The 20,647-nt window shown below is 40.7% G+C and overlaps 1 protein-coding gene across 5 annotated transcripts in view; it reads right to left on the bottom strand.

The window, feature by feature from the left end:
• Positions 1-13,378: 13,378 nt before the first annotated feature.
• Positions 13,379-20,647, bottom strand: part of Purg (purine rich element binding protein G) — a 33,819-nt gene continuing 26,550 nt past the window's right edge. For 3 of the 5 annotated variants that reach the window (XM_048330253.1, XM_048330254.1, XM_048330252.1), the window contains one exon: positions 13,379-14,254. Coding sequence is in view for 1 of the 5 variants with exons in the window: in XM_048330252.1 (XP_048186209.1) it covers positions 14,150-14,254 (105 nt within the window). In the remaining 4 variants the exon portion in view is untranslated. Of the gene's footprint in view, positions 14,255-14,519; positions 14,592-20,647 lie in introns of all 5 variants that reach the window. The other 2 variants (XR_007208500.1, XR_007208501.1) reach the window with 1 other exon arrangement.

Here is a 20,647-nt window from a genome sequence, read left to right as displayed (position 1 = left end):
GTTATGGGATTTTTTTGCTACTGGAATTTGAGCTGAGAGCCTCCCATTTGTTAGTCAGTTGCTCTACCAGTTGAGCCATGTTCCCCCCCCCCTTTTACTTAAGCTATTTTTCCAATAAGGTTTAGTATTTTTGCCGAGCATCAGCTTCAGGCTGCAGTCCTCCAAGCTATACCCCCAAGTAGCTGAGATCGCAGATTGTTGAGGTGGGATCTTGGTAACTTGCTTTAATACTGTGGTTGGTCATGAACTATGATCTTCCAAATGCCTGGACCCACCTCTCCAGTAGCTGGCATTACAGGCGTGCACCGCCAGCTTTATTTTTTTTATGGTACTTGGATTCAGGGCCTCACACTTGCAGTCTGGGACTCTACTACTCGAGCCAGGCTCAGACTCTACAATATAATTTCTGTAGGCACTAAGTGGATATATGATTTAGACCCTTGCTCTGTATCCTTTAGGTCTGTAAGGATAGAATCACAGTCATTCCTCCCGAGGATATGCTATTGGCTTTGATTTACAGTTGTTTGGGGGGAGAAAAAAAAGAAACTAACACTTTCCCTTTACCATTTTGATAAAAAAAAACCAGGTGAGCCAGTGATTAAATTTATGTAATCTAAAATGTATACGTATGTGAATACATCTACATAGGTTTGCAAGATACAAAAACAAACTATTTGGGGAAAAATACACAAATGTCAATTGTGTTTTTCAACTACATATTGGTAAGGATGGGGCAGAATTGCTAGTGGAAACAGAAAATTAAACAACTACTTTGGAGAACAGTTTGGTAGTTTCTTCAGAAGTTAAGCCTAGGGGCCTGGGAATGTGGCTTAGCAGTAGAGTGCTTGCCTTGCATATATGAAGTCCTGGGTTCAATTCCTCAGCACCACATATATAGAAAAAGCCAGAAGTGTCGCTGTGGCTCAAGTGGCAGAGTGCTATCCTTGGGCAAAAGAAGCAAGGGACAGTGCTCAGGCCCTGAGTTCAAGCCTCAGGACTGGCAAAAAAAAAAAAAAGTTAAGCCTATGCTTACTGTATGATCTAGTTATTCTATTTTCTATATATTTGATAAAGAGAAAGGAAAGCAAATGCACATAACAGTATTTGAGCAGCGCTCTCACTTCGTTTGCCTTGCTCACAGCTGGCTCTCTAATCCCCCCCCTCCTTTTTTTTGCTCTTCATTGCAGATAGAATCTCATAGATTTTTTTTTCTTTTGCCCAGGCTGGCTTTGAACTGTGATCCTCTTATTTGATGGAAAACAGGTCAATATATCTTGTGATGCATACAGTCTGGTCTCAAACTTTTTATTCTATTGCCTCTGACTTCTCAGTGCTGGAATTATAGGTGTAGACATCTGTAATTGCTTGCGCAAGCTTCATCTCAATTTCTAAAACAGTATTAAATGGAAACGAGGAGAATGAGGCATGGCGGTCCACACTTACAATTCCAGCTACTTGGGATGTAGAGATTAGGAGGACCACAGTTCATAGCCAATGTGGGCAAAAAGTTGAGACCCTATTTCAGTAAACAAGCTGGTACGGTCACTCATGTCTATAATCCAGCTACACAGATGGAATAGATAGGAGGATCACTATCTGAGTGAAAAAAAAAAAAGCCTGGAACATGGCTCAAAGGTAAGCATTTTTTAGTGGAGTAATCCTCTTGCCCTTCATCGTAAAGCCTGAACTCAAGGCCTCAAACTTGCTCAGTTTACTTGCTAGGCTCCCACTTTGCTTTTTGCTGGTTATTGTTGGAGCGGGAGTCTCGGAGACTTTTCTGTAAGGGCTGGTTTTGAAATGTGATCCTCCAGATCTTAGCCTCCTGGGTAAACAGGATTACAGGCAACACCACCAGCACCTGGCTAATGAGATCACTTACAAAAATCAAATCAAACCCTGGGTAGCAGTACTCACAGAGGCCATGCCTTTGTAGTGAGCTCACTGAGGAGCATAAAAATGGTTGCTAAAGCACTTGTTGTAGCACTAAGTCTTGCTCGGAGGTGTGTGCGTGCACGAGAAGGCCCAGGTGACAATGCAACACAATTCCTGCAGAAATAGAGGTCAGAGCCCGGCTCTACAGACCTATTGAGGGCTGGTCAGAGCAGAGGCCAAAGCTCCAAGGGGACTACAGACTCTCTGCAGCTACCTTTACCCCAGGGACAGAGGATGCAGTTTCCCATCATGGAGTTGGTGGGTATTCTACCTAGCCTACCCAGCATGCACCAGGCCTTTACATCATGGGAAGTCCATACCAGGCAGGAGAAGGGAACTGATTTCGGTCAAAGTATTAATTTATATTTTAACCTCAGAAGTATTTTAAGAAGTATTTAATGGCTTCCTGAAACAAGATGAAAATACATATACATATATGTATAGATAGTATGTACATGCATATATGTGTATATGAGCATACATACATGTATAGCTCCATTTCTTTCTGGTGGTCATTTTCCTCCAAGCCTCCATTTTCACCTTCATGAGCTTGGGCCTCTCTAGAGGGAGGCCTAGGGCTGGGCTACAGACCAGAACCTGCCCCCCCACCCCCCTAACAAAACCATGTCGGAGCTCATCTCCCTTCTGCCAGGGTTCTGGAGCACTTCCTCCCCCGGAGCCTCTACCCCGGGCTGAGGAGCGTTGGCTTCGCTTGCTCTGAAAGGAGGTTGGGTGGCATTTTGTGCAGCTGGGCAGGCAGCGTAAGCATGGATCATTAAAGCAGATGCTGGCAGCCCGCCCGCCCTGGGGTTTGGGCTCTGTGGCCTGGCCTGGCCCATTCTGTGTGTGGCTTGCATGTAGTCTCCTCGCTTCTCATCTCACAGACCTCTGCCCTCTTTCTCTCCGGGTGTATGACCCAGACAAGCACTCCCTGGTGTGTCCTTTCTCCCCGAGGCCCTGCCTGTCCTGTGCCTGTCTGAAAAGATGGCAGCCCATGGTGTGCCTAGTACAGGCACCGGCATTGCTGCCCTGGTGGTCACTGGCAGTGAGGTTCTGCGCACGAGCTCAGTCACCGGAGTGCCAGTGCAGCCTGCCATGCTGGTCAGCTTGGGGGAACCTTACAGTGGGGGGGCCAGCAGCCCCCAAACCGCCGTTCTCCTGGTGAGAATTTCAGTAGGTCTTCGTTGACCCCTTCAGTCTTCATAGTCTCATTCCCAGTATGTGATTTGGTTAGTGCCCTGGCTTCTGTCGTGGGAGGTTACTCCACCGAGGGATACACTAGCACCCGTGGCTGAGGGGTGGAGGAGAGCTTGGTGACAGGATGATGAACCATGGCGCTCACATGAGGCGACACGGCTGCCCTCCGGCTCCCTCCCCCGTCTTCCCCTCTAGTGGTGGTGTCTTGACAGATAGCTCACTCAGCCTTTGAACTTGTGATCCTCCTCCCTCAGATTCCTCACTAGCTCGCTGGTGTGCACCATGGTACCCAGCTTCTCCCACATTTTTGAGAGCCAAGATACTTGTTCCTCTGTTGAGATCTGTCCAGGTAGCAGCAGCCAAAATAAGCAGGGGGTTCTTTCCACTGTTTGGGGGCTGCAGTTTCCACATTCAGGGACCCTATGACCTAGATGACGATGTCCTCCTCAACACTGAGAGCGGACTGTCTCTTAGACCAATTCCTGGGCCCCCATTCATCATGGCCCAGTCAGCCAGACATTGGTGTCTTGCCTTGTTGCTGCCTCGTGGTCCGAAGTCTGGCCTGCTCCTTCCTTAGGGATCAGGTCAGCCAACATGTCTTCCAAATCTCTGGAGGGAAGTCACAAGGGCAAAGCCACGGTGTGGGAGCCCCCGGCCTGGTGGAGCGAGGACAGGGAGAGATAGCCGCAGGCTTGAGCTGCTGTCCTTGAGTGAAAAAACTAAGGGACGGTGCCCAGGACTCAAGTTCAAGCCCCAGTACCAACACGAAAAAGAATGTCAACGATGCAGATTGATGGGCAGGCTAATTGCAATATATACTTTTAAAGTCTTAAAATGTGTGTGTGTGTGTGTGTGTGTGTGTGTGTGTGTGTGTGTGTGTGTGTGTGTGTAGGCTTGAGCTCAGGGACCGCTCACTTGGCTTGTTTTGCTCAAGGCTGACATTCTACCATTTGAACCACACTTCCACTTCCGGCTTTTTGCTGGTTAGTTGGAAATAAGAGTCTCACAGACTTTGCTGCCTGGGCTGTCTTTGAACCTCAGTCTTTAGGCCTCAGCCTTAAAAGCATGAGCTACCAGTGCCTCACTAGTATTGTTTTTTTTAAAAAAATTAATGTTATTGTCAAGGTTATGTACAGAGGGGTTACAGTTACATACGTAAGGTAGTGAGTACATTTCTTGTCATCCCTCCCTCATTTTTCTTCCACTTCCCCCCGCCAGTCCCCCTCTTACCAAGTTGTACAGTTAATTTCCAATGTATTGTCTTGTATGGCTGTTGCACTGATTTGCCCTTTATCCTTTGTTTCACTATTTTGATATTCCCCTCCCCTTCCTTAACTCAGATAAATGCATACCCAATATTTTTAGTGTACCATGTGAAATTATTTTTTTCTTCTTTCATTTTTCTTTCCTATGGTTTTTCTCATTTTTGCTGTATTTGATTTAGGTACCCTGGGTATTAGTTGTTGTTTTTTTTTTTTTTTAATACAAATTGACTAAATTTTAAGTTCCTTTCTAAAATCAGCCTAGATTTTAAGTAGATAATTCTTCACCCACCTCCTCACATCCCGCAAATTTGATTATGAAGATAAAATTATTGCCTTCCGAGCCCTGGCTCCGTGTACGTCATGGCTGGAAGTGGCCCTGCATCTCTCAGATCTGCCACAGAGGGAAGGGGAATTGAGCCAAGGCATCAGGTGCTCTGCTGGTTTCTGTCAGTGTCCAGTCCTTCTGGACTGTTCCCATGGTGGGTCATGAAGGCAGGCCAATTCTGGAAAGCCTGGGTCTCCTCTGAGGGATGACTTTAGCTTGGGAAGTTTCTGTTGGCCTTGCTGAAATGTCCTTACATTGGTGCTGTAGGCTGAGATCTTTTTACTCTCCTTCCTAGGGGTCAGTGCAGGACCATAGTCTGGTGTCTCAGCCTATTTACCTTCCCAGTTGCTCTCAACATCTTACATATCTTATAGAAATATCTATCTAGTCCTAATTAGGTGTTTGCTCTCCAGTGACCTGGTCAAACATGAGTAGTATTAGGAGTGAGTCAAGAAGATAGATGGAGCTGGGCCCTGGTGGCTCAAGCCCGTAATCCTAGTTATTTAGGAGGCTGTGATCTGAGGATCATGGTTCGAAGCCAGCCTGGGCAGGAAAGTCTTTGGCACGCTTATCTCCATGTAACCACCAGAACACTGGATGTGGTGCTGTGGCCCAAAGCATTAGAGCTCTAGCCTTGACAGAAAAAGCTCAGGGAGAGCTCCCAGGCCCCGAGTTCAAACCCCGAGACAGACAAAAAAGCAGATAGACAGTAACGACAGTCTGGACCGATGCGCGGTCTTCGGGGTGCCAAGGGGAGGTTAGCTTGGTCGGCAGTAGGGCATGGCTAGTCCCTACCCACATGGTGGTGAGTCAAATGCAAAAGCGCTCATCAACGGTGACCTGGGAAAATGTCCTGAAGAAAGGTGTAACCGTGGTGGCTGAGACACTTGAAAGCTGTGGAAAGAACAAATGGTCCTCAGGGACAGCAGAGGTGGGCTGATTACTGCTAAGTCCAACTGAGGCTAGCAGAGGCTTCATGAAAGCAGTTAAACAGTTAACTGCTAACCGTGTGGGCACAAGGTCTCCCAGGCAGAGGGCACAGCTGCCTTTCCCTTCTTCAGGGCGGCAGAGCAGACAATCTGAAGGGCCCGGAGGAGCAAATGGCTAACATGCAGACACTTCTAGAAATGTGGATGTTCAGCCAGGAACACAGTGCTGAGGAAGCGCGTCTGGACCCTGGGACTTGGAAAATGGAGAAGTCATGCAGGTGCCTCACCCTCTCCTCATCGTTTAGACTTACAAAATGAGTGCCACGCTTCCTGGGGAAAGCTAGTATGTTTACAGGGCCAGGAGATACAGCCGAGGCCTCACAGGATTCCCTCCTCCCCAACCTCTTCACCTAACTGATAACCGAGATCAGGGCCAGCAGGACCTGGGCAGGGGAGGGAGGTGTGTGCTGGGATTATTAAGAAGGAAGCTCTACCAGAAGGGCTTCAGGAATTAGCTGGCATATGCTGGCAGAAGCCAGAAGATAAAAGCTGGGGTTATAGTATAGGAATGTCTAATCAAAAAGCTTGACCTTCAACTTTCTCCGGACCTAAAATCTAATCGTTAGGCCAGGAACTGGGAATCAGGCAAACTTACTCACTGTGGTGGCACTTGACATTGTGGAGAAAACCATGGCCAATGCTTAATAAAGATTTCCCCATTGCTCCCAAGAATTCTGTAGTGGCTCCAGGCTGCTTTATAAGCCAATATGATCCAAGAAAGGGGTAAAGCGGGGAGAGAAGTGGGAGTTCTAGAATGTGCTCCTGACGCTTCAGTGAGGTTTTCCAGAGACCACTACTCAGGAGCACGCCAGGACCTCTCCTCCCAAGGAAAAGGAAAAGTGCACCTCGCATTCCCCCGACCCGCCGGAGGTCGGCATTCTGGGAAGCCTCGCTGCCCTTAGGAATAGTATATTTTGCCAATAATGTTTTCTTTGTTTTTGTTTGGCCGGTCCTGGGCCTTAAACTCCGGGCCCGAGCACTGTCCCTGGCTTCTTTTTTGCTCAAGGCTAGCACTCTGCCACTTGAGCCACAGCGCCCCTTCTGGCCATTTTCTACATATGTAGTGCTGGGGAATCAAACCCAGGGCTTCATGTATAGGAGGCAAGCACTCTTGCCACTAGGCCATATCCCCAGCCCTGCCAATAATGTTTTAAAAGTCACTTAGAAATTCACTGTGCTTATCTCCCCTGTCCCTCTGCTTTTCTCCTCTTACTGAAGCTTCTTCTTTTTCTTTTTTGTTGTCATAGTTGGTCATGGGGCTTGAACTCAGGGTCCAGGTGCTGTCCCTGAGCTCTGCTGCTCCAGGCTAGCGCTCTACCACTTGGAGCCACAGTGCCCCTTTCAGCTTTCTTGTGGTTACTGGAGATAAGTCTCATGGACTTTCTTGCCTGAGCTGGCTTTGAACTGTGATCCTCAGATCTTGGTCTCCTGAGTAGCTAGGATTACAGGACTGAGTAGGATTACAGTGCCCGGCTGAAAGTTCGTTCTTCTCCTTCGCAGGGGAACACGTGCTTCTCCATTAGTTCCTTCCTCATCCCCACTGGCACTTCCTTTAATAAATAAATCTCTTACATGTGTAACTTCTCTTTGGAGTCTGCTTGGAGGATCCACTTGAATAGATAGCTTGCATGGGTGCTGGTGGCATCTAAGAATGGCAAATCTGTCAGCCTTGCATGCCAAGCAGCGGCTCCCAGGAGACTGCGGGATTGAGAAGATACTAGAGCGGTATGTGGTTCACTGGAACTTATTACAGTGCATGGTCTATTAGGAAGGTCTAGGAAGCAAGGGAGTGGGTTTTGTTTTATCTTTCACTACTCACTAATGCTGAATTGAAGAGCTGTCCAAATCTCTATTAAGAAAAGCCTTGTGGTTGTGCTGGTAGCTTCAGTATGGCCTTGTTTGTGATCCTTTGGGTAAATGCCCAAAAGTGGGGCTGCTGGGTCGTAGGGGAGCTCTATGTTTAGCCTTTTGAGGAACCTCCATTCTGCTTTCTAGAGTGGTTGAACATGTCTCCACCCCCACTAACAGCACAACCATGTCCACTGCAGCGTTATTTCTCATAGCTAACATATGGAACCAACCCAGATGCCCCTCAGTAGATAAATGGATCAAGAAATTGTGGTATATATGCACAATGGAATTCTATGCTTTTATCAGAAAGAATGACATTGTCCCATTTGTAAGGAAATGGAAAGACTTGGAAAAAGTCATACTAGGTGAAGTAAGCCAGACCCAAAGAAAGAGACTGCATGGTTTCCCTCATTGGTAACAATTAGCGTATGTCTAGGATAGTCCTAGCAGATGATCACAATACCTCCATAGCTATGTACATATGAACACATAAGATGATGCTAAGTGAAATGAACCCCAAGATATGGAAACAAGCGGTTTATCATTGTTGTTATATTCAACATACCATGTGAAAATATTTTTTTATTTTATCTTTCCTTTTGTTTAGCCTTTGTTTTCATTGCATTTGATTTTGGTACTCTGGGTATTATATATATTTTGTCTGAATTAGGGAAGGGAAGAGGAACATCAAAATGGTGAGACAAAGGGTAAAAGGTGAACCAATGCAACAGCAATACTTACAAGACAATATGTTGTAAACTGTACACATCGGGGGGGGGGGAGAGGCTGGGGTGGAGGGAAAGTGGGAGAAAAATGGAGGAGGTTAACAAGTTTGACAGGAAATGTACTCACTACCTTATGTATGTAACTGTAACCCCTCTGAACATCACTTAGACAATTTTTTTTTTTTTTGCCAGTCCTGGGCCTTGGACTCAGCCTGAGCACTGTCCCTGGCTTCCTTTTGTTCAAGGCTAGCACTCTGCCACTTGAGCCACAGCACCACTTCTAGCCGTTTTCTGTATATGTGGTGCTGGGGAATCGAACCCAGGGCCTCATGTATACGAGGCAAGCTCTCTTGCCACTAGGCCATATCCCCAGCCCCACTTAGACAATTTTTTTAAAGCCACAGAAAGCTATTGTATTTGAAACATTTACTGTGATATCTTTAATGATTATTAATAATAAAGATGGCCAATGATTATATAATTATACAAAAGTATGTGGTTACCTGATCATAGGTAGTAATGGCACTTAAGGATGGATGATAATTATGAATGGTATTTAGGATCCTAACATGATACTACATGTTAAGAGAGCAATGATATTTTCTTTTCTTTTTTGCTAGTCTTGAACTCAAGGCCTGGGCTCTATCTCTGAGCCTCTGTGTGCTCAAGGCTAGCACTCTACCACCTGAGCCACAGTGCCACTTCCAGCATTTTCTGCTTTTGTGGTACTGAGGAATTAAACCCAGGGCTTCATGCATGCTAGGCAAGCACTCTACCGCTAAGCCACATTCCCAGCTCAGCAATGATATTTTCATACAGAGAGAGAGAGTGATTAACATTGGAAACCATCCAAGGCATTGCTAGTGGTTTTCATCGATGGCTAGGGAAGTTGTATTTTGGTGAGCTGAAGTAGTTATTCCCGTTTCCTTGGCAGGCTTCCACCGTGGAGACTATTCTCTCAGGATGCTATTCATGAATATGACTCATTTTATCTTATTTTATACTTGCCCCCCACATTCTGATGTTCAGCGGACTTTATTTATTTATTTTTTAGGCCAGTCCTGGGCCTTGGACTCAGGGCCTGAGCACTGTCCCTGGCTTCCTTTTGCTCAAGGCTAGCACTCTGCCACTTGAGCCACAGCGCCACTTCTGGCCATTTTCTGTATATGTGGTGCTGGAGAATCGAACCTAGGGCTTCATGTATATGAGGCAAGCACTCTTGCCGCTAGGCCATATCCCCAGCCCCTTCAGCGGACTTTAGAAGTAGATATTCCTGCTGAAAAAAACAAGCTGCCTACACAAATGAGCTGTGCGTTTGTTGTAATCCCTAAAGGAAGGCTATCATGTACACTGTCTTGACCTCTCTGTGATGAAAAGTTTTCGTTCTGGCTTGTTCAATGCATTTGCTTGACTTAGGAATCTTGAATAAGGAAAGGAAAAGATGACCTTCTGAACTCTGTTCTTTGATGAATTTTGTGAATTTGGATTGTGAAGTTGGGGTGAGGCTGTTGGGAACCCTCTGGGGAAAGCAGAGGGCGTGATTCCAGAGCACTTGCTCAACATGCCCACGGCTCTTCTACATCCCACCCCCAGCATCGTGATAAGAAGAAAAAAGCTTGTAATGAGTTTGGGTACCTCAGAGTCATGTGCCTATTCTAACACAGTGCGCTTTCAACACACTCTGTGAGAGCATGAGTCAATGTTTATAACTGTAAACATATTATTTTGAATGCTACTGATTGCCTAACTGAATTTTTATATCCAGAAATTTATTCTTGGGAACTACATTTCCTATTTTGAAATAGGTTTCATACGATAAATTCTGTTTTTTTTTTTTTTTTTTTTTTTTTTTTTTTACTGATTTCTTAGAGAAAGAACATTGCTGGATACTAAGCTGTCTCTTCCCTTCTTCCTGTCACAATTTTTATGCTCCCCCCCTTCTACAATAAATGATAGCATTATGATTTTTAATTAAAAAAACAAAACAAAAAAAACCCAAAGCTGACTAGTTGATTAAGGTATTCTAGTCTATCAAGCATTTTTCCCCTTTAAAAAGATGTTTTAAAATGATAAAAATAATAAAGTTTATCAATTAATGAGCATTAAAGCAGATTCCAAAGTCCACTTCTTTTACACAGCTTCTTGCCATCTTGCTCCCTGTGAGTAACACTTTATTTCTTGCTGTAAATTAATTGGTTTCTCCACTGGACATCTGGCACCGAGGATGTCTGCATTATGACCTTGTTTGAAAGGACTTTCTTGTGAGTCACTCAGAATGAACTGACAAAACTGAGTTTCAAAATACACAAAACTGAGGGCTCATTCTTTCATTCAAAGTCCTTTTATCTTCACGAGCTAGTCTTTTGTGAAGTCCTTAATGACAACAAAATTATATTGTGCAAAGTGTAAGCCTTACCTACCATTCAGAAACCAATTTGAAGAATACATACAGTGTCAAGCTTGCTGCAGATTGGTTTATTCAGCCCTATTATCATTCACCCATTAAAAAAACAACTCTATTTTCTAGAAGTCTTTTCACTTCAGTTCTAATGAAAATGGAAGTTTTCTTTTTAGAAAAACACTGGAAGACAAACCTGAAACAATATTTAAGGCTTCTTCATTTTGCTTGCCTCTTTATCAAATATAGACATAACACATAAATATAATATTTAACATACATGTGTGTCTGCATATGAATTATATATTACATAGAATGTTTTTGCAGTATGTGTATATATGTATAATTTTTTTTTTTTTTTACAATATTGGAGTTTGAACTTAGGGCCATACTCTTGCTAGCCAGGTGCTCTACCATTTAATATTAAAACTAGTAGGTATTTTCAAACTCCAAGCAAGATCTGGGTAAGAAAAAAATTAGTTCTCTAAGATGAGCAAGGTTAGGTTTTCAGTATTATTTGTGGAATATCTGCATCTTATTGAAAATACTTCTTTGCCAAGTGTTTAGGGAAAACATTTTAAGTTCCTTAATAAAAATGATTGTTTTGGGCTGGGAATATGGCCTAGTGGCGAGAGTGTTTGCCTCGTATACATGAGGCCCTGGGTTCGATTCCCCAGCACCACATATACAGAAAATGGCCAGAAGTGGCGCTGTGGCTCAAGTGGCAGAGTGCTAGCCTTGAGCAAAAGGAAGCCAGGGACAGTGCTCAGGCCCTGAGTTCAAGGCCCAGGACTGGCAAAAAAAAAAAAAAGAAAAAAGAAAAATGATTATTTTAGGAACAGAAAAGAGAGTTTACCAGAGTAATGTTGATAAAACTATAAAGATAGATACAGTTGCATGACCTCATAAAAATTGAATCACTTAAAAGTGATTTAATAATTACAACTTATACTCATTTTATAAGGCAGATGAATTACAAAATAACTTAATGCTCCAAAAATGCTATACATTTTTGGGAATTTTTTAGGTGGCACAGATGTTATGGTGAATCTTAATGTGATATTTGGTCGTGTGATTAAAATGAAAGATCTTTTCCTCTTAGAAGTAAAAAGATTTCTATCTCAGCCAAGAGCCGCTACTTCATATGTATAATCCCAGCTCCAGAGGCTGAGACCTGAGGACCACGGTGTAAAGCCAGCCCAGGTCTCCACACGCTTAGCTCTGCTTAGCCACAAATAGCTCCACAAATAGTGGAGGCCGGGGCTCAAGTGCTAGAGCCCGAGTTCTGAACAAAATAGTGGAGCAAAAACATGCAGCCCTGAGTTCAAGCCCCGGTATTGGCAAAAAAATTGTTTTGTTTCTCAAAAGAAACACACTTATTTTCTCATCCTTTCATGGAACGAGGGTGAAGTACTCCTCATACTGACAGACTAGGTATTACTACAGAAATGAAGGTTTTCTAAAACATCGCCTTATTTTGTCTTTCATTAAAGAGCTGAGGAATTACTTAGTGGCACATTTATTATTCATCGGTTTTCATAAAGCGGAATTCAAGTAATTCCAAAACACAGTAGAAATGTTTCTGAGGAGAGCTGTGAGGATGTAATTATTGCATTTCTCAAAGTAGACACAGAGAAGGGAGCCTGGTGTCCACACAGATTCTGCTCTCCAACTTTCATTTTCTGGTGGAAGTCAGACATGATTTAATAAGTATTTGAGTATTAATAAGTATGACTATGCCTTAAACTCTTTATATAATCAAGAACCACAGCATGATGGGAATGTCATTTCATTTATCGGGCCCACTCCATAAGACTGGTAAATGTGATATCCTTCTATGTAAGGTCAATGAGGAGCACATTTGTTTCCATTTTTTCTTTTCTTTTTAAAATTTAATGTTGCCCATGGTCAGGCAAGTCTGGAATGAAAATGTGCATATTCCCTTGGTCTTGTGAATTTATCTCTGGCCTGGGAGAAACAGCTTTCATGAAGATATTAGCAGCCTGGTTGCTTCTGCTGCTGTGATTCTTATTGTAGGTGATGAAGCTTGAAATCTCATTTAAAAAAAAAAAAAACATTTCCATGATTTTATTACGATTCCTACATGATGTTGGTTTGTTCTTAAAAAATTACAATTTGGGTATTTTTTTTTGTTCTTATTTTCGTACAGACAGAATAAACTTTACTTTTATTTATTTTTGCATGGTGGAAATTGAACCCAAGGTCTCATGCAGGCTAAGAAAGCGTTTTACCACTGAACCACATCCCCAGTCCCCAAACTTCTACTTTAAATATGATGGTGGTAGGCACCACCTTTCCACAGTTGTCTCAGCTGAAACAACGTGTTTGAAGGTATACTTGTTTTCATGCAAACCTATCTTCTGGCTCAACTGGATGATAAAACAATGAATAAAATATTGATATAGACAAAGGACCCTATCAGCACAGTTTTGGTCTTCTCAATTTACTTATTTTCAGGCCTGGTAGGGCTCCTTTTTTTTAGGGTTAACTTTTATCCATTTTATCTGTCTTATCTTATCTGCCTTCCGAAGTCAGACAAACTGGGTTTAAATTCTTAAAGATGTCACAAATGTGAAGTCCAAATGAAATCATAAAAATAAAAACATGGGGAGAATAACATTTAGGGCCCAGGAGAACTGATGTGACTCCTGCAAAATAAGAATCCAAACTAACTGCACATATAAACCAGTTTATTAGATTGTCAGTGATAAGTTGAGACAAATTCAAGTTATTTATTTTACTTCATAGAAACAGAAGGGAGGAAAGTTTGAAACTTCAAGCTTTGTTCAGCATGTGTGCAGTTAGCATCCACAAAAGCACCATTGGATATGGGAGAATTAGCACCACAGAATTTTAGGACCTAACTGTTAACATGCATCACTGAAAAACTTGGAACATGAAAACTGAAGTAGTACATGGTATGGTCCATTATAAACAATACAAGGCAATTTATAACTCTTTTCATACAATACAATACAATCACAGCCAATGAGAAGCCTCTAAAGTACAATACAGGACAAAAAAAACACCTTGTACCCTGTTAACACTAAAGCAGTTACAGCTTTAAAAAAAATGGTTCTTGTAAGAGGCAGTAGGTGAAAATAATCCCTCCCCCCTCCAATTTCAAATTCAGATGAATACAGTTACATGATCTCTTAAGAAAGCATTTTCAAATCGATATGTCTTCTACTTAATGCTGCAGAATGGTGGTTTGAAAATGGAAAGATCTGATGAACTAAACCCTGGAAAACTGAAACCCAGTAAGAGTCGAGGAGTGTTGCAGTGTGGTAGAAAGTTTCCATTCAAGATCAGTTAGAATACGATGCCCGTGGTGTTGACACTTGTCTTCGTGGAGGAATGTCAGGTACAGAAGCCTTGCATTCGTGGTGAACTTCGGCTCATTTCTTTCACCAAATCCCTTTATTCTGGAGTGTAACATAAGAGATTTATTCCTCAACTCTTTTTGTAGTATCATAGGGCTGTTCCTTATGGTTGATTTGATAACAGTGAAAAGGGTTGATATTCGCTCTGGATTTAGGGTTATTTGTGAGCTAAAGAAAAAATATTAATTTTAATTTAGCAAATATGAAATTTTAAAGGGAATGCCACTATTTTCACAGTACAAATCCATAACTACTATTATTGAAAATCTTTCTATTGGAAAGCATGTAACAAACCCTCAATTTTCAGTTGTGCCTAAGCCAATTTTGGCATAGGCAAAGTTACTGTATAAGAAAATGTGTGATAAGAATTGATAGATACAGGTATATTCAGATCTCAATGCACTGATGCCAAGGAAAATATATTTTTACTCACCAAGAGAAGAATATACCTTGAAGCATCTATGCAGACACATGAACCGATCATGTATCTGCTCAACTTCTAATTCTGGAATAGTGATAACAGGGTCATTTAAGAAAAAGTAGTCAATTATAGTAAACAATTTTATGTTGTCTATATTTAACAGTGAAACAGTTTTGAAAATAGAATCAGTACTATATGTTTAAGTTTACATTTTATCATTTCTATACTTGTAATACATGCGTTTGTTTTCCAAGTTTTAAAAATCCCACTAGGACCGACATCTTTCAGAACAACAATCTAACATTAAACAAAACTTTCTAAGGAAAATATTTATTAGCATCACAGAGATTTGAGAAAAGTCTGTTACTCAGCATCACAAAATACTCAATAGATCTACATTTAAGATTGTTCATGCCTTGATATTAACACACCTTTGGATTAATATATTTTATTTATAAAGAAAACAAATAGCAAAACAATTGACACGGACTTTTTCTTTAGTCTCTCCTTGGTAAGGATCGACTTCCAATAAACTCTTTCTTATATCATGTAATGATGATTATTTAGGAAACTACATTTACACTTAGTAAAACACTTGACACTAGAGACAGAGAGAGAAAAGGCTGTACAGAGACTTAAATATAAGTAACATATGGAAAATGTTTTATTAAAATGTTTTCCTCAAAGAATACTGTTCCCAAACAAAACAGGATAAAAGTTAGCCTAGCCTTATACATAGAAAGACACTTAGTTTAACTTAAGATGGTTGAATACTTTTGTAAAACTTTTCTGAACTAAGTCCATTGTATAAATTGACCACCAGTTTCCTGAAAAGGAAACCCATTTCTGTGGGTGATTTAAATTTGATCATTTCTTAGGCTTGGCTGACTTGACCAAACAAGAAATACAACTGAATTCTTAATGCTTGATGGTTACATAGCAAGAATATATAGACAAAAAAAAAAAACCCTCAACTGAAACAAAACTGAATTGTGGTATGCTAGTTTAATAGTTCTGAATGCAAGACAAGATAGTAGCAGTTAAAAAAGATTCAATAACAAAAACTTCCTAAAAACTGTTTAATGAAAGTGTTTTGAAAATTTGATGTTTTAACTTCAAATTACAAGCTTAGTTTTGCCATGGTCACATATATTTTGTCACTATTTAATTTCTTTATTGTTCATTGGTTATATTATTTAACACAGTATTCTATTAAATTAAATTAAAATAACTTGATTTATCACATTATATTCTAAGTGGCTTTAGAAAAACACACAAGGAGGATAAATTTATAAAAGGATAAGTAATTTATTAAGGATTTTTAGACATTCTATACAGACAAATATGTAGTTCAAGGTAATAAAGTGCCTTCTTTCCAGGTTACTAATTCTTTGCTAAAATATTTTAAGGCTTTATAAGAAACCCGACATTATCATAAACTTGATAGGACATGGGGTCACATTAACATTTTTGTAGCTCTTATGTCTCTTTCAATCCACCCTGTAATATTTAATAATTCAGTTTAATTAGCATAAATTCTACTTGTTCACTTATTATTCACCTTGGGGGGCAAGGGAAAGGTGTAATTTCTAAGTGCTGTAGTTTGTATGGAAGACTAACATTTTGCTAGAACAGCCAATATCTTGCAAAAAGTTAACAGAACAGTGAATTCTGTGACAAACAGGGCTGTCATTTTAGTCATTTAATTAACATTCTATTGTTTTTACATTTAAAGTGATGTGAGTCTTAAATCAAAAAATTAAAAAAGGCCAGAAACAAAACCACCAATGGAAATTCTTCAAATATAGGCACAAGGAATAGCTTTTATTGCAACAGTTTATGCATAATCTGTATTGATGCTAGCATGTGATGTACTTTATTCGTTTTGCTTCTACTACCCAGGGGTGTATCATAGTGAAATACTTGGAATCTAATACAAGTTCCTTTATATGGTAGCCACAATCATATAAAATTCTATTTATTATATTTTTAAAATAATTTCTCTTTGGGGGCAGAGTGTTTTAAGCACATCTGTACCTAGCTGTCTAGGCAGGTGCAATTTTGGGAGGAATTCTGACAATCTAGTCATCAACTACTCAGCCAATACAAACTATAGAAAATGTCTGAATATTTGTTTTCAAGGATTCAGTGTTTCTAGTTTCAGTGAGAAAAACGACTTAAAAATTAGGCACAAGATTAAATGGCCCGTGATGCCTAAAATATTGTTCCTGGTTGCCACTGGATTAATCTAAAGTGTTCATTAAGGTTAAAGATTTGAGGTCGTGGTAGAGAAGGATAGAGGAAACTCACTGAAAAGAATGATTTAAATGAAACATTCACATACTTTTAGGAAGTTGGGAATTATCATAAGGGAAAAAGTGCTAGTTTTAGGATTGAGTTTGGTTTTGAATCTAAAGCCTAGTAAGAGTAATTCTAGGGTTCAAAAAAAATAAAGTGGCATAAGCTTTTAAAACTGCACATTCCTTTATCAAAGTGCTGCAAGTTACCACATCTTTCTAAAATGTACAGGATTCTATTTAAAAAAATCTAAATACATATACATTTTTACCTTTTCATACTAGTACTATTTCACAAACTTAGCACATATATGAGTTATACTTTTCTAAAAACAGCATCCAGTTTGTGTGTGTTCAAAATAACTATTATGAGCCTTTGTTATTACCAAGAATCAAGTCCGAGTATAGTCAAAACATCCAGATGCCCCTCAGTAGATGAATGAGTCAAGAAAATGTGGTGTATATACACAATGGAATTCTATGCTCCTATCAGAAAGAATGGCATTGCCCCTTTCATAAAGAAATGGAAAGACTTGGAAAAAGTCATACTAAGTGAAGTGAGCCAGACCCAAAGAAACATGGACTCTATGATTTCCCTCATTGGTAATGTTAGTACATGTCTAGGATAATCCTAGCAGAAGATCACAATAGGTCAGTAGCTATGTACATGTGAACCCATAAGATGATGCTAAGCGAAATGATTTCCAACTTATGGAAATAAGTGGTTTATCACTGTTGTTATCTTCAACATACCATGTGAAATTATGCCTTTTCTTTTTTCTTTCTTCCCCATGGTTTTACCCCTGATGTCATTGTAACTGATTTGGGTACTCTGGGTATTGTGTATACGTTTACCGGAACTAAGGAAGGGAAGGGGAACATCAAAATGGAGAGCTAAAGGGTAAAAGGCAAATCAATGCAACAGCAATACTTAGAAGACAATATGCTGTACAACTAACTGTATAACTCCAGGGGTGGGGAATTGAGAAGGGGGGAAGGGGGGAGAAAAACAAGGGAGGAGTTTGTTAAGAAATGTACTCACTGACTTACATATGAGACCGTAGCCCCTCTGTACATCACTTGGACAATAAATAAATTAATCAATTAAATAAAACCCTGAAGCATCAGGAGAGTTTGTTTGGGTAAAACTTAGTAATACTCTGCCATGCAATGTACAGAAATCATATGCTTTAGAAACCTACTCCTTTAGGCATCTGGTTCTTTGATTGGGCTGCATATTATAGAGTTCCTCTCTCCAATTGCTGAAGTGACAATATTATCTATTAAAGTTTTGAGAACAGTGCGATACAGTGAGGATTCTAGTCTTCTCATTCCTTAGAAGTATGGCAAAAATGTTTGATGCATGAGTTACTAATTTTCATGCTCTATCTAAATGGAAACATCAACTGGAAATGTATAGAGGTAATATAATAAAGACAAAGACAAGGAGATCAAAGGCCAGTCAGTACATGAAACAAAATAAGCAACTGGATGTTTTCTACATTACTGATTTGATTAATCAGGAGAAGATAAAGATGGAAGTCTCTTTACCATGCAAAAGCTGCATTAATATATATTCAAAATTAATAGCATTCACATAAATTTAAATTTTGAATATTTTGTTATTTCTGAGTGCAATGACATTGAACTAGAAAGTGTCTCATTATAGACTGAGGAAAAAAAATTAGACTATTCAGGGGAAAGTGAAAATGTAAGACTCAGATGATGGCAGGTCATGTAGATTCTCTTACGATACAGGCTGCACAGTGGGTGTTGTGCCTCATTTAATTAGTCAAAATGCTGATATATAAAAGCACTATTGTTGAAATGACAACTAGTACACAGTGACAGAACATGGAGAATCTCCATCTTAGGAATATCTTGATCAAAGCTTTGGAAAGGGAGGGGCTGGGAATATAGCGTAGTGGTAAAGTGCTTGCCTTGCATGCATGAAGCCCTGGGTTCGATTACTCAGCACCACATAAACAGAAAAAGCTGGAAGTGGTTCTGTGGCTAGCCTTGAGCAAAGAGAAGCCAGGGACAGTGCTCAGGCCCTGAGTCCAAGCCCCAGGACTGGCAAAACAAAACAAAACAAAAAGCTTTGGAAAGAAATGCCCAATTATAAAAACTCATCATCTTTTGAGAATGGGTTAAAATTGATATACTAATCAGCAGAAAAAAAATTACAAACTTTGAAAACCTAAGTAAAACCAGAAACAACCAGACATGATAAAGTATGGGTAGGAATAACCCCAGACTCAACATACTGAAGGTTAATTGAAGGCTGCATAGATATGCATATACAAAAACTTCGGTTTTTGAGTATAAAAACAAAATTCTTCATTGATAAATAATAGGCTTCTATAAGTTTCAACATTTAAAATTTGTTAACCACTTCAAATAAAGATTGAGATGCAAAAGATTCTTAATAAGAAAGATGCTATAGTGTACGTTATTCCAACTATACTTAGCTTGTGTGATTTCCCCAAAGATTTTAAGACTCCACAATCCCTCCTGTTAATAGACATAGATATTTTTGAGTTTGCAAAAGCTAGGCATTTGTATTTCCCTAAAATAGCCTTTTGTTTTTAGCAGTCTTACTGTGTTGGCATAAATACCCAAGACAACTCCAAGAACTAAGTTCTACTGTAGAGCTTGTTATCTGGCGGTTGCGTAGCTCTTACAGAATTCACAGTAGTTTCAGTACGGGAAGAAAAAGGTGCCCGTAGAGTGATGGAACTCCATAGATCCTGTCAAAGTTTTATGTGGCTTCTCTGTCCTATAGGCAGTTTTCTGGCATCGCTTTATTCTCAACATAGTCTGGTCTTTGGGACCAAACACTGGGTCTTGCTGTCTGTCTACTCCACCCTAACAGCATTCAGCTCATGGATGATGCAAATAACTATCCAACTGAATGAACAGGAAATGGGACTGAGAAAAAAGGACAAATAAACTCACCAGAATACGCCCGCCCCAGCCCCTGTCACCACTCATGCTGGCCTCCCTTTGCTTCTCCACTACAACATGCTAGGGAGCATTACTCAAGTAATATGGTGCTCATTTCCCCGCCCCCCCTCCTCCCCCACTCTATGTTGCAGTGCTGGGGATTGAACCCAGGGCTTTGCATAGCAGGTGTGCCTTACCACTGAGCCACATCCCCAGCTTTGGTTTTCTGAGACAGGGTCTCAACCTGTAGCTCAGGCTGTTTGTTTTGTTTTGTCTTGTCAGTCTTGGGGTTGAACTCAGGGCCTGGGCACTGTCCCTGAGCTCTTTTGCTCAAGGCTAGCGCTCTGCCACCTTGAGCTACAGCTCCATGTCCAGTTTCAGAGTGGTTAAATGGAGATAAAGTCTCACGGACCTTCCTGCCTGGGCTGGCCTCCAACACACAATCCTCAAGTCTTAGCCTCCCAAGTAGCTAGGAAGACAGGTGTAAGCCACCAGCACCTGGCTTTTTTTTTTTTTTCTTTAAAGGTGAGAATAACCTCAAATTCGAATTCTTCCTGCTTCTGCCTTCCAAGTGCTGAGATTACACGTGTGTGCTACCAAGCCTGGTGGTTACGCTCATTACTGAGTTGACAAGACACAGTCCACTAAAATGTATTCTCTGGAGTACCAAGTCCACTGTGGACTGTTACTAGAACTCTCCCAAATGTCTCCATTATTCATGGTTACCTTTGACAGTGTTGGAGTTAAAAGTTGTGCTTCTGCATACAGTAGACAATTTTTTTTCATAAGCTAATGCAGGCATAATGAATCAAGGAAGTATTCCACTCAGGTGCAATCATTAGCATGAATATGGAGAACATTAGAAGGGAATGAAAAGACCGGAATTGGAATCTGAGG

This window comes from Perognathus longimembris, chromosome 21 (genome assembly GCF_023159225.1).
Source record: "Perognathus longimembris pacificus isolate PPM17 chromosome 21, ASM2315922v1, whole genome shotgun sequence".
Lineage (NCBI taxonomy): Eukaryota > Metazoa > Chordata > Mammalia > Rodentia > Heteromyidae > Perognathus > Perognathus longimembris.
Note: the sequence above shows the minus strand (reverse complement) of the source record. Positions and strands in the feature narration are given on the sequence as shown.